The 14,225-nt window shown below is 34.4% G+C and overlaps 1 protein-coding gene across 2 annotated transcripts; it reads left to right on the forward strand.

Moving 5' to 3' along the window:
- The first annotated feature begins 628 nt into the window (after nucleotides 1-628).
- On the forward strand, nucleotides 629-5,501 carry LOC105959866 (cysteine protease ATG4). Of its 2 annotated transcripts, XM_088826468.1 has the most exons (9): nucleotides 629-813; nucleotides 1,066-1,615; nucleotides 1,713-1,798; nucleotides 1,896-1,946; nucleotides 2,418-2,800; nucleotides 3,622-3,760; nucleotides 4,732-4,787; nucleotides 4,896-4,966; nucleotides 5,042-5,501. In XM_088826468.1, exons 2-9 carry the CDS (start codon nucleotides 1,114-1,116, stop codon nucleotides 5,239-5,241), a joined length of 1,488 nt encoding a protein of 495 aa, XP_088682594.1. In that variant the 5' UTR covers nucleotides 629-813; nucleotides 1,066-1,113; the 3' UTR covers nucleotides 5,242-5,501. The 2 variants fall into 2 exon arrangements, with proteins under 2 accessions (XP_088682594.1, XP_012839481.2); XM_012984027.2 differs by lacking the exon at nucleotides 629-813 and having other exon boundaries at nucleotides 1,004-1,615.
- The last annotated feature ends 8,724 nt before the right edge of the window (nucleotides 5,502-14,225 follow it).

Genomic DNA, 14,225 nt, shown 5'->3' on the forward strand with positions numbered 1-14,225 from the left:
ACGAAATTCTTCATTGAGTTTCGTGGTTTTCTGTTCGAAATTAACATCATATTTTGTTTTACCAATAATTTCGTACAAAACACTACGAAATGTTAACTCGTATTTTGTACAAAACAATATGAAACAACCACCTCCCGAAGTAAGGTCAAATTACGAAAACTCCCTCCTGTTTGGATAATTACAACCACCTATGAGGTAAGGTCAAATTATGAAAACCCCTCATATTTGGGTAATTACAGTCATCCCCTCAACTATGAATCTTCTTACACGTTCACCCTTGCGGTGTCAAATTTAGTGGAATCTTTTAGATTATATGGAATATTCTCAATTTTGTACCAATTTTATCCCATTCGAGCTCCACATTTTGAAACAAGATGATGACAAAATGTGGGTTTTGGATTGTATATATCAGATTGTGGTGCATCATAAACTGCATTTTTGCACCAAATGAGGACATATTAGAGAACATTCTACGTAATAAATTTGACACCACGTATAAGAAAATTCATAGTTGAAATATTTTTCGTAATTTGACCTCACCACCTCAGGGGCGGATGTAATTTACCCAAAACATAAATATAAAGAGAAAAGGAAAAAACAAAATTTGCCAATTGTACGCAACCGAATTATTATTGCTTACAGCAATTCTCGTCAAGCTCCAACTCAAACACCTCACACCACCCCCCCCCCCCCCGCCACCCCATCCCCCCCACCCCACCCCCACCCCCAAACTACAGATCAACCCCGCCCCCCACCCCCCACCCCCACCCACAAATTCTGTTCATCTTTCAAGTTTCTCCCTTGTCATCTCCGGTAAGCGACGTCGTTTCTTAAATCCTCTCTTTTTCTTCATCTTCAGTTCATCCTGTAACAATCGAACGATACACAGAACGAAAAACGAAAAAAAATTGAAAAAAAAATTACAGATCAGTTTAATTTTTGTTTTCTTTGCTATTTAAATTCTGAGATAGATGTACATTTAATTCCTGTTTTAATTTGATAGTTAATAGACCTAATTTTTTTTTCTCCTGCCCTGATGATCAAAGTCACTGATTCTTCTTATAGGAAGCTGTTCCCATGGGGCGCCACTCATTAAATCTCATGATTTAGTTAATGAAGGGTTTTCGCGAAATCGACACTGATCCCCTCGCCGTTAAAAATTCCGATTTCGATAATTCACCGAAGAACTCCCCTGGTTCTGTCTCGTCCGAGGCAGAACCGAGTATTCGATACAGCAACCACAAAAAATCGGAAGCGATTTGGTCGGTAATTTGGCCGACGAGTATACCGATTTTCGGAATTTCGAACAGTAATCGCACCGAAAGCGAGTCGAAGAATATTATTAGGAAAAAATCGTCGAGTGGTAGTAAGAATTATTATGAGGGGTGGAGAGGTGCAGTGAGGAGAGTGATGATGAATGGTGTAACAATGAGGAGAATTTGGGGGTTTAGTAGGGCAACCACTTCTTCTTCGAAGAGCAATATTTGGCTTTTGGGGGTTTGTTATCAGGTTTCTCAAGAAGGAGAGGAATCTTCTTCGGATCCGACTCAGAGCGAGGGGTTCGCTGCATTCGTCGAGGATTTTTCTTCGCGGGTTTTGATAACTTATCGTAAAGGTACCCTTTCTTTCTTTGTCGGGTTTTTGTCACTTGTCTGAAATGGGAATGGTAATAATTAAATGACGAGGTTTTTTGTCGGATCTTGATCTTGTAGGGTTTTCGCCCATTGGAGATTCAAAGTACATTAGTGACGTAAATTGGGGTTGTATGCTTCGAAGCAGCCAGATGCTCGTTGCTCAGGCATACTACTACACGTGTTTCTTTTTCGTTAGTTTCTTTATTGATTTTTTTTTAATGAGATTACTTTGCTGATTTTATTCCCCCCTGTGTTGTTTAGGCGTTTCTTGTTCATAAATTAGGAAGATCGTGGAGAAAATCTCCCCACAAGGTAATATAAATAACTGAAATTCTAAACGTCGTTTCAATTTTACTGATACCGTTTGACCCTTTTCGAGTCTGATTTTGTTAAAATTTAAAACGTGGATCCTGTAATCTTTTGAGTTAGCTTTCTAATCCAACTTGAATCAGCTAGATTGGATGTCAGTTTACAAATTTATGCATGAATCAATTACATTTTGAATTTTAAATAACTCAAAACCTCATTCATGGATATTTTTTCTCACACGACATTCAATATCACTGATTCAGCTCGAATTAAAAAGCTAACCTAAAGGACTACATATTTTGCGCTCTGAGTTTTTGCGAAACTCATACTCGAAAAAACAGTCACAAATCACATTTCAGGTCGAAACGGTATCAGTAAAATCGAAACGGCATCCATCACCTTCCTATGAATAAATTTCCATTTGATGGGTGATACATAATGCTGATACTCGTTTCTTTCTTCAAACTTGTGTAGCCACTTGACCAAACTTACGTAGAAATACTGCATCTATTCGGAGATGCTGAAGATTCCCCTTGTTCGGTGCACAATCTTCTCCAAGCGGGAAAGGCATACGGGCTTGCTCCAGGCTCGTGGGTCGGTCCGTATGCTATGTGTCGTACATGGGAAAGCTTGGTGCGTAATAAAAAAGAGGAAATTGGTAATAATGGGGTATTGGCATCAACGATGGCGCTATATGTGGTTTCTGGTGATGAAGATGGTGAAAGAGGTGGGGCCCCCGTTGTGTGCATTGAGGATGTTTTGAGGCACTGTTCCGAGTTTGGTGGAGGCCAAGTTGATTGGGCTCCTATTTTACTGATGGTTCCTCTGGTTTTAGGTCTTGAGAAAGTCAATCCAAGGTACGGTTATATGCTAATAATTTTTTTTTTGAAGAGATGGAAAAAGTAAGTGTCTAAGATGGTTTATTTAGATTTGATAGTTTGTGTATACATACGGTTCTTTAATATCCGAGTGGCGAAAAGGAACTTGGCCAAAAAGGAAAACTTTGTCATGAATATAATCCAGCTGCTAGGCCTCGTTTTGGTTGGGAAAATTAGCCATGATTAATTAAATAATTGGACTATGTTTGATGTTTGGTAAACCCAATAATTTCCCGGATCGACCCGAAAATAAATTTTATTATGGCCTATCTTGACTTATTGGGAGATTATTTATTGGATTTTCATTAAGGCCTCGTTTGGTTGGGGAGATTAGCCATTATTAACTAAATAATAGGACTTTGTTTGATGTTTGGTATACCCAATACCTTGCCGGGTCGACCCGCAACTTTTTATGTTCTCGTGGCTTATCTTGCCTTATCTTGTCTTTTAGGTAGTTTTTAGTTGGACGTCCCGGGATCCGATAAAATAATTGGTTTTCATTAGATTATTTAATCTTATCTTGGTTAATCTGATCTTGGCAACCAAACGAGGCCTAAGATTATTAATCTTATCTTGGCTAATCTTATATTAGGAACCAAACGAGGCGTAGTACATATTTTCTCGTAAAAATCAAACCTTTTTTGTAAAATAACAACGTGAAGCTACATTCTGATCCCTATTCGACTCTAATTCAGGAAAAAAAGAACAACTAAAATTAGATATATATGATGATAGTAAGGAATTCAGCAACGACAACTATTTTTATTTTTGTAAAAACAATATCTCGTTTTGGAATGCAGGTATCTTCCACTACTGAGTGCTACATTCACGTTTCCGCAAAGCCTTGGTATTTTGGGGGGTAGACCTGGTGCCTCTACATACATAGTTGGTGTGCAAGACGAAAAGGCCTTTTATCTCGATCCACATGAAGTTCAGCAGGTTAATGCAATTTTATTTAATTTATTTTATTTTATTTTAATTTGTTAAAAGTATTTAAATATGCTCTTTTATGGTAATATTTAATGAACATTAATCCCGTTTTCTTGATTTACTCACTTAAAAAAAGTATCATGTTTGATCTGGTGCTGATTTTTTATTATTCGCCAAGATTTTTTTTTTTGTCATGTTAGGATCCACATGCTCGTTATTAGTAGTATGCTCCCTTTTGTCGTTTACGTTTCTATGTTGCAAGAGATAATTATTGTCTTTCAATTAATTATTAGGGTTGATTACAACGACTTCCCCTCGGAGATGATGTAATATTGAGCTTAGATCTCTTAAAATATAAAAGAAAGCTTAGATCTCTTAAAATATAAAAGAAAATTCAAACATAAGTTATCAATCGACTCATTTTCCATTGATGCTTCTGTTAAACATTTAAAAGTAAAAAAAAAAGGAAAAAGAAAACGGAAAACCAAAGGACAACTGTACACTCAACATCGAGAACTAATATTTGCAAGACACGTATAACTCAAACAAATACATGCCGTTAAAGTTGAAGTAGAGTTTAGTCGATGATTATGCTATTTCAAGGTGAGGTCTTTGTAGTTAACCCTGATTAGTAATGAAGAACCCGTTGTGATCATACTGAATCTCTTGTACAGTTATGACAATTATACTTCTTGATCAGTACTATCGACTACTATCTATTTCTTGATTATTATTATTATTTTTTTAATTTTTCTTTTTTATAATTTTTATTTTGGAAGTTGGTGGTAATTCAGTAGAAGTTACACATCGAGCACGTGTCGATTTTCATCGGAATATTTTCCCATGTACATTGAGCACGTGTCGATTTATGTTTAATTTTTTTTTAGTTATTACGTTTTTTTTCTATGCTTGTAGAAGATCCTAAACTTTGATTATCTGCTGTAAATATTATTAAATATTGCTATTCATTCTATCGGCAGGTAATCGACATTAAGAGGGATAATCTAGATTTGGATACTTCGTCTTACCATTGCAAGTAAGTTAATCCTACACAATCAAAATTTTCTTCCTTAAATAAAAAAAAAACGATTTTCCATTCACCTAAAATATCATTTCCTAACTTCTCTAAACTCTTACTTAATAGTGTCGTGAGGCATATTCCTCTGGATTCCATCGATTCCTCCTTGGCCATCGGATTTTATTGCAGGGACAAAAGTACGCCATTATTTATTATTATTATTATTATTTTTTTTTTCGTCAACCGTTGGATCACATTGTTTTTGCTGACAGGTGATTTTGATGATTTTTGTGCACGCGCATCGGAATTAATCGACCAATCGAACGGGGCCCCACTATTTACAATAGCCGAGACACGCACTTCAGCAAAGCCAGCCGGTAACAATAATACCGAAATTGAAGATAATAATACTGCTGATAATGACCTGGCAACTGAGAATTGTGCTCAAGAAGACGACTGGCAACTTCTTTGAACACCGAACGAATTTACAGCTGAATAAGACATTTTATATATTAGAAAAAAAAGAACACAAAAAAAACTTGTATATAACTTTTCAAAGATGTGATTTGTGGTGTGTTTGTAGGGCCAACAACCACTTAGGTTACCTCTTTGAACTATTAAATTTGTGTGTTTATTTTTATTTTTATTAATTTCTCGACTTATTTGTTGCTTCTAACATACAAAGATGATGTTCTTTTAGGTTTCATCTCTAAAAAAATATTTTATTTTTAATTGTTGATGAAGGATTCAAGGTGATTGTTTTAATGGTTCAATTTTTTCGAACTGTTTTTACAAAAAGTTTTTTTTTTTTTTTTCATAACCGAGCTCGAGTTTGAATTGATTGTTTTCGTTAAACAAAAATATGTTCGAGTTTGTTTCCTTATGTTAACGAATCGAGCTTAATCAATTGATTTTGTATTAAATATTGAGTATGTTCAAGTTGATTTGTATTGAATATTGAGCTTAATCAACTGATTTAATTTCAAGAATCTTGCAATATGCGTGACAGATTAAAATGCACTAAATGTTATGTTGTATTTCGAAACATAATCGAACAAAATTTGGATAGAGGTTTGATTAAAAAAATGTAGTGGATTCAAGAACTTGGTTCTTTCTTCTTAAGACATTTTTGCTATGTACAATGATTTTGTGTATATCCAATGATTTTGTACAATAAATTTTGTCGGTTTACGACAATTCTCTCCAAAATAATAGAGTGTTTCAGTTCCAACAAAGTAGGACAATTCTTGGAATGCGACGGACAAAATGACATTGTGGTCTTTCACAAGGCACGAAAACTAAGGCTAGGTTTTGCAGTAATTTGCAATGAGAGATTATAAATGCTCGGATACAGAAAAGAATTCAAATTGACTGTCTTTGATTTATGACATAATTCAAATGGTGGATTTTGAAATATATTTATAATTTTCAAATGTTATGATTAAAAGTTACAACTCTTAAGAAAATGATCACTTGAAAATACATCGCACCATTTTGCCTATTTGATTTAAGAGGTGTTTAAGTAACTCAATCATTTTCAATGGTGACTATTCACCTCTTCATGTTTCATTTAGTTATTTAAGTAATTTATTAATTTCTTATTCACCTGATTTTGAGAAACTTATATTTAATTCACTCACTTAAATTTAATTCACTTAAAAATGATTTCTTAATTATTTTTTTATGTGGTTATAACTACTACAAAAAAAAAAAAATTGTCAATTGAATTGCTGTTAAGCTAATAATATTATGGATAGATTATATCTACAATTGTAATTTAAAATCAAACTTGTTTAGTTGTTCAAAAGCTCGTTAGGTTGAGCTTGATTAGCATGAAGTATAGTCCTAAAAATTTAGATGCGAACTAGTTCGGCTCAAGCTCGACCTTGAGCACTACAAATTTAGGCTCGAACAAGTTCAACCCTGGTTCGAGTTCATAGAAATTTACTTAAGCTCGGGCAAGCTTGATTCGAACTTGACTCGTTTACAACTCTACGGTACAATAGTCCAATTTGAATAGCTATTTTTTTTTTTTCCTTTTTTCGGTAATGAAGGAACTCGCAGCCAACCATACAAGTGCATTTGGTAAACCTATAGTTTGCAAACCGTACGAAAGACGTAAACTACACAAGGCTAAATATGTGTGATAAACTCGACCTAGACTGATGGCAGAGAGATTCAAACTTGGTTCAATTGACACAAATTCATTTACTCCATTCGTTTGGTCATCCCTTGCGGGACAACTTATTTCTTTCTATTATGATTTCAAATGTACTTATTTGTGGTAGTAAGTTGAATTATCAACCATTAAATTAATGGAAAAGTAACGAATCTTTATTTAAAGACAACAACTATTTGCAATCCCAAATCTTCTCATGGCAAGACCTTACTTAGTGGAAAATTATAATATAAATAAACTTATTAAGAGCAGGATTGAAAATTACGAATAAAATCACAATATTAATTTTGATATTATTTATTCAAATTAGACCTGATTACTATTGCAAGATAAAAAAACAAAATGAAAAACGAGAGCGTACGCTCTAGCAGGGGAAGAGAAGAACACAAGGTCTGCCCCCACAAACAAAACCCACTCTCTTTTTCTTCACAAACTCATTCCACTTATTTTCTCCAAACAAACTCTCTTTCATATTCTCCAAACGCCTTCAACACCCAAAGCCCTCAATTCCTACCAAAATTTGCAAATGAAGACATTATGAATTCACAAACAATATGGAGGATTCTAAGGTCGATGAACACAATGCGGTAAGAAATATTGAATTCTTTTTAGCTTGGTGGTCGTTTTTCAAAAAAAAAAATCCCACAAAAAAAAAAATCGATGTATACAGGTTGAATTTTGTAAAAAAATAACGACATCTTGAAGTCGATATTATACAATTAAAATCGACATTGCTATTAGATATCCACAAAAAATGACACACTAGTGTCGAAATTAGGCAGAAAAAGGACAAGTGCAGGTCGTTTTGTGTGGACCGCATCTCCTTCAACAGTGGTGGTGGAAAACCCTAAAATCATCCACTGTTTTCACACAATCCCCCAACTGTGTTCTTAATGGACTTATATTCATTATTCTAACAACAAAATTTCAATGGTACTCATGATTATCACATTTTTGTTTTAAAAAAACTTAATTAAAAAAGTAATTCCTTACATGGTTTTCCAGGCGATGCACCGATGGACTGTGGCGACAACACTTGTAGGTGGTGGGGGTTGTGGCGACAGTGACGATCATCGACTGCGACGGTAGTGGGGCAGACATTGTGTTCTCCTCTTCTCTCGACTTGCTTTCCCTCTTGTTTTTCAAATCTTTTTTTTTGTTTGATCTTGTAATAGTAATTGAGTCTATTTTGTTTGTATTTCAGTAAGGGAATCATAGTTATTTAGTAGGAAATTTGATTTTGTCTTGCCCTAAGTAAATTGTGCAATTACATATAGTGGCGCCTTATTTAAATTATGGGTAATTTACACCCACCTCTCTTGAACTGTGATTTTTTCACGGGAAAGTGATATCCGCGGTAACAAAATTACGAATGCGGGTTTAAAAAATCCACTCTCTACTTATCTTTCTCTCTCTACAATTTTATTTTTAATAGTTTTTATATTAAAAATGGTTCCAAAATCCATGTTATTGTAGCGATTTGCAAAGAAAAATGAGTGCATCGAATGAGGATCGAGATACGGAACCCAATGAGGTAAAATTTGTTCGTTTTTTTCTTTAAATCGCAAAAACGCGACTCACGACCGATTTGGACGTCGAAAAATACGTTTCACGACCAAATTGGGCGCAAAAAAGCTCGTTTCACGCCCGGTTTGGACGCGCAACACAGCTTTCTGCGCCCGGTTTGTGCGAGCGTGCTGTCTATGTTTTAATAAAAAAAATGATATAATTGTGCTGCTACAAGGATTCGAACACAATAAAGGTTTGTGCGAGCGTGCTGTCTATGTTTTAATAAAAAAAATGATATTCTTGTGCTGCTACAAGGATTCGAACACAATAAAAAAATGATATAATTGTGCTGCTACAAGGACTCGAACATGAGTCTGACTGTGGAAGTACCAACTTACCAAACCAATTAGGCCAAAGCTATTTTGATAATAAATTCTTATTTAACTGTAATTCGTTATTTCATTATACTAGGCAAAAAAATAATAAATACACATTGCTATCAAGACTCAAACACGGGTCTATTGTGAAATAATAAAAACACCTGACCAAATAGGCTACAACGAGTTTGTTAATAAATACTTATTTAAATGTGATCATCCATTTCGGTTATGCTGGGCAAAAATAAAAAATAAACCGGACGACCGTCCAAAACCGATGTCTGGACCGAACGCCCGTACTAATTTTTCACGCCCAAAATGGGCGTGGGAAAGCAGTTTCCACATCTGGTTTAGGCGTGGAAACTGCTTTCCCACGCCCATTTTAGATGTGGAAAATTCGAAAACCCAACACTAAAAACAGCCTCAAATCGCAATTTTATGTGTATTTTCACATGATTAACCACAAATTCAATATACATAACTACTTTAGATGATTAATTACCTCTCAGATTGACGAGATTTTCGGTTGGGAGGATTTGTGAGAGAGGTTGAGGGTTTTTGTAAATTTTGGGGCTTTTGGGAATTAGGTGGATTTGAGGACTTTTAGAGAGAGAAATAGAAAACTATTGTGAACGACATTCGTACTTTTGCTGCCGCGTAAATCATTTCAGTTTTATCACAAGTGCACCCTAAAATTTAACCATTTGGCATATCCATTTTTCCGTCAGTGGTCCGTCATGAGGTCAAACGTTTGGAATGTATCTGCCAAACAATCAAAATCCAGTGGAGGTGGATCCAAATTACTCTTTAAATTATTAATTGATTTTGGCTAACAAAACTTTCTAGCATCTAAAATTAGAAGCTAGTTTTAGTTTGATTTCATAAAATTAATAAAAATGTGTGGCTTAATGACTCCTTAATTATATTGTTACGCATAATTATTAGTGGGATTAGGGATGAAAATGGAGCGAGGTTTGCAAACCCCATTCCCATCCTCCTATGGAAATCCTCATTTCCATCCAGGTCAAAATCCCCAAACTTATAAAAAGAATTCCATACCAACTTCATAAAATTCGCATCGGGTATTGGGCCGGGTAAAAATCCCCATCTATTTTTCTTTTTTCTTTAGTAATTAAATATGCAATCTACTTATAATTTAAAGGCTTATTTCAACAAACAACCAATATTTAATTATATAATCAAAACCTAAAAATCTCCATTTGTAGCTAGTATTTAATATATTATTACTATTTAATTATTTATATTTATAATAATAATTAATAAATTTATTATATATATAAATAATGCGGGACGGGTATAGGCAAACCCGTCCCCAATCAAAATAAAAATAAAAATCAACCCCCATGCCCACTCCATTTTTTTCAGGGCGGGACGGGGATCCATTGGGACGGGTCAAATTGCAAGTAGAATTGTACATGAATGACAGGGCTTACAAAATAATTAAGACTCAATCATAGAACTATATGGTATTAGATATGAGATAGGATGGTATGCCTATTGTTGGTTGATGGTTTATCGTTTTCATATAGTATGTGTTTGCCATTCATATAGTATTGTTACACTCTATATATTATTGTGGGGCCAATGCATCCATATAATCGCATTTTAAGACACTATATTCTTTTTAAGACTATTAAAAATGAATAGAGATAATGTGGGAGTCGATCAATGTCGATTATGGTAACATTTGAGGAAAATATTAGTTTTACACTTGAGCATTGTACACTTATATGAGTATCTTGTATAGTATATGAGTATCATGTATGAAATTCAACATATTTATGGGATCTTGTATTCCAAACGCAACAATAATGCTCACCTACCTTAGAATAATCATCTAAAACATAATTGATGCATCTCCCATACTTATTGATCATTAAAGTGTCAATGAAATTGGTACAACTAAATATATATCACAAAATATGGTATGCTTTGTTCATCAAGTAAGTACAGTGAATACACATGTGAAGTACAAGTTATTCGTGAATATAGTACGCTTTGTTCATTGATAAAGTATATGTTTGCCATTCATATAGTATTGTTACACTCTATATATTGGGGCCAATGCATCCATATAATCGCATTTTAAGACATAATTCTTCATTTTAAGACTATTAAAAATGAATAGAGACAATGTGGGAGTCGATCAACATCGATTATGGTAACTTTACCTGGAAAATATAAGTTTTTCGTGAATACACATGTGAAGTACAGGTTATTCGTGAATATAGTACGCTTTGTTCATCAAGTAAGTACAAGTCTAGTGTTGACAAGGTATCTTCGAATAGACTAGAAAGTATTTGTTGCTCATTTTTATGGCACGCTTATATTATTTATACAAACTAAATGTATCGCAAAATAGAGTACCATGTGTTCAAAAGGTAAGTACAATTCATCGAAACATATAGTACGATATATACAATGGAAAAGTACGAGTAGAGCTAACCAATAGTATTATTAGCTCTAGAACAAAAGGATAGATCGTTTATGGCACAAAAACACATTCATCTGTTCATGAAAAAGAAAAAAACACAAAAACCCCAAAATACTTCCACTCCCAAAATTTTCACAATAACGCTATATATCTTTCATCTCTAGCTTCCAATTCCACTCCCCGATGCCTCACAAAGATAATTGCTAGTTTAAGGCGAAGTGTTTTGATATCGCAAGTTTTTTCCTTAAACCAAATATCTAACTGTCTACAGCATGACAATATGCCCACAAACAGACAAACAAGACACAATCAAGATTCTCATCCTGCTGCTTGCATCCATGAATCTATTGAGCTTCCGATTGTATCTCCAACCCAGACCTTCTTTCAATCACCTTGCTGTAAAATGAGGCCTACGAAAATAAAATATTATATTAGTCTACAACAAAGCCAGTACATAAAGAATAACTAATTACAAGAATATGGGATTACGGCATAATTCGCAATTCCTGGGAAAGTCGGAGAATAGTCTATGGAGTTCCAATGGTAAATACCGTTATCTGTAGGGTTCAGAACAAGCAGGAACAGTGTTCACTGGAATTGGTAGGTAACATGACATACTTTTTACTGAAGATATTTGTTGTGTTTGGCTTGTCAAACGCCATCGTTCCGAAAATAGTAAATTCATTGAGAAGACAATCAAACTTGGCATCCCCCATTTTTTCTACGTCCACCCGAGGTCGCGACAGTAACTCTTGCTACGAAACATAATAGAAAATATTAGATAAACATTGTAATGTATGCAACATATTTGTTAAAACACTATATACCTGGGCAGGGGAGTCAATGTAATCAATCCCATGTCCATGCTGGATCATAATAGATTCGGAACATATAGATTCAAGTACAAATCTATGTGTTCCGCACTCAGCAAGTCATCAAATAAAAGTTCGCACATTTGCCTTCCAGTCAATTGATGTGGGTCTCTCTCCATAATAATTTCACTACAATAAGACATGACCACATACTATTGGATAAGTAAACTTATACTATGTACTAAGTTACTACATACTATAACATGCAGTCAACATGTACTATTGAATAAGTAAATTTATACTATGTACAAAGTTACTACATACTATAACATGCAGTCAACATGTACTATTGAATAAGTAAACTTATACTATGTACAAATGTACTACATACTATAACATGTAGTCAACATGTACTATTGAATAAGTAAACTTATACTATGTACAAATGTACTACATACTATAACATTCAATCAACATGTACTATGTATTTACTTGACATATACCATTAAAGACACTAACATGTACTATCAAGGTGGTTGTGCTCTTACCCTAAATCAACATTTTCCGAGAACAGATCCAACAATATCCTCTCTTCTTCGGATATTTGATCACGACGTACGTAGTCCTTTCTTTCCGGGTAATAATCGGCCTTCTATATAACGAATAAATCACACCAATTATGACATAAAATAATAATAATAATGTAATACTAATTTAATCATAAATACCTTAATCACGGGGACTGAAACCGAAACCTTGGACACAGGAACTTGTTCACGACCACGTCCTCGTCCTCGTCTTCGTCCACGTGGAACTTTGGCCTTTGACTTTGGGCATGTGGAACTTTCCTCTCCCTCATTGCTCTGTCCTTGATTTCTCTCTCCTTCTATTATTATCTGCTCTACTTCATTTCGTTCTCCTTCTCATTCTATCCCCTCTACTCCATTTCTTTCTCCTTCTCCTGCTCTCGTTTCTTTATCACTTCTTTCTATCTCTGTCTCTTTCCCTTTCTCTGTCTCTGTCTCTCTCTCTTTTTCAGTCTCGCTCGCTTTTTTTGTCTCTCTCTCTCTCTTTCACTCTCTCTGTCTCTGTCTCTTTCTCTTTCTCTTTCTCTTGTTCTTTCTATCTCTTTCTCTTTCTGTTGCTCTTCTCTCTCTCTTTCTATTTCTCTTTTTTTTTTTTTCTTTCCCTTTACTGCTAATGTTTTACTTTTACTCTGCATTTTTTATTCTTTATTTTTTTCCTCTGTTACTCTTACATTCCCCCTCTTCATTTTTTTGTTATTCTTCTTTTGATCTCCTTCATCGGGTATTGCCTTTGGAGAATGATGTTGCAACTAAAATAAAACAATAGTATGGAACATGTTATTCAGTAGCATTATATTAGTTGACATATAGTACGATCCAATGTGAATGGAAGCATGAAGTTTAGGTTTTATTGTATTAATAACTTACATGTGTTGCTTTCATGTCTTCAATCTCATCTACACTACTTTCAAAACTTATTTCAACAAACCTATCAACATTTATCGTTGGCTTTGTTGCAACAACTGGACTAGAAATTATTTCCAAAATTGGAGAAATCAACGCTTTCTCTTTTGGGTACACATAATATGATATAACCTAATAAACGTAAAAAAATTGTTAGCAAATACCTAATACATTATATATTTTGTAACTCACAGTGTTACCTGTACTTTTCTTATATGATCAAAAAACAACCTACTTGCTTCTTCATCGCTTGTGATTTTGCTGTCTTGCCACCGGAAGAACCGGGGAAACTTGTAAACACTTGTGGAAACCCCCAATAACGTGATCCTTTCATGCACCCATGCCTGCTCATTTTGGAAGCACTATTAATTGGTATATTCAATATAACATAATATATATTCACTATTAGATATCACTTACCAATAAGCCGATAATACATCCATCAAAATACTTTAATCCCCCTCTCAAATACATCTCCATATTCTCAACAAGACAATCATAAACCAACTTTCCCCATGCAAAAGACCCTAAAAACTCCAAATCTTCTACATGAAGACAAAGCCACATTTCTAACGTTTTGTTACCCTTTGGCAGTAAAACCGTATTAAATAGATAAATAGTGTACAATCTACTG

The sequence above is a fragment of the Erythranthe guttata genome, chromosome 12, assembly GCF_056151865.1.
Source record: "Erythranthe guttata isolate IM_541 chromosome 12, IM_541, whole genome shotgun sequence".
In the NCBI taxonomy this organism is placed as follows: domain Eukaryota; kingdom Viridiplantae; phylum Streptophyta; class Magnoliopsida; order Lamiales; family Phrymaceae; genus Erythranthe; species Erythranthe guttata.

Coding starts and splice junctions, on each gene's coding strand:
- LOC105959866 (XM_088826468.1), top strand. CDS start 1,114: ATGAAGGGTTTTCGCGAAATCGACACTGATCCCCTCGCCGTTAAAAAT. Junction 1,616..1,712: donor TTTGATAACTTATCGTAAAG/GTACCCTTTCTT, acceptor TTGATCTTGTAG/GGTTTTCGCCCATTGGAGAT. Junction 2,801..3,621: donor CTTGAGAAAGTCAATCCAAG/GTACGGTTATAT, acceptor TTTGGAATGCAG/GTATCTTCCACTACTGAGTG.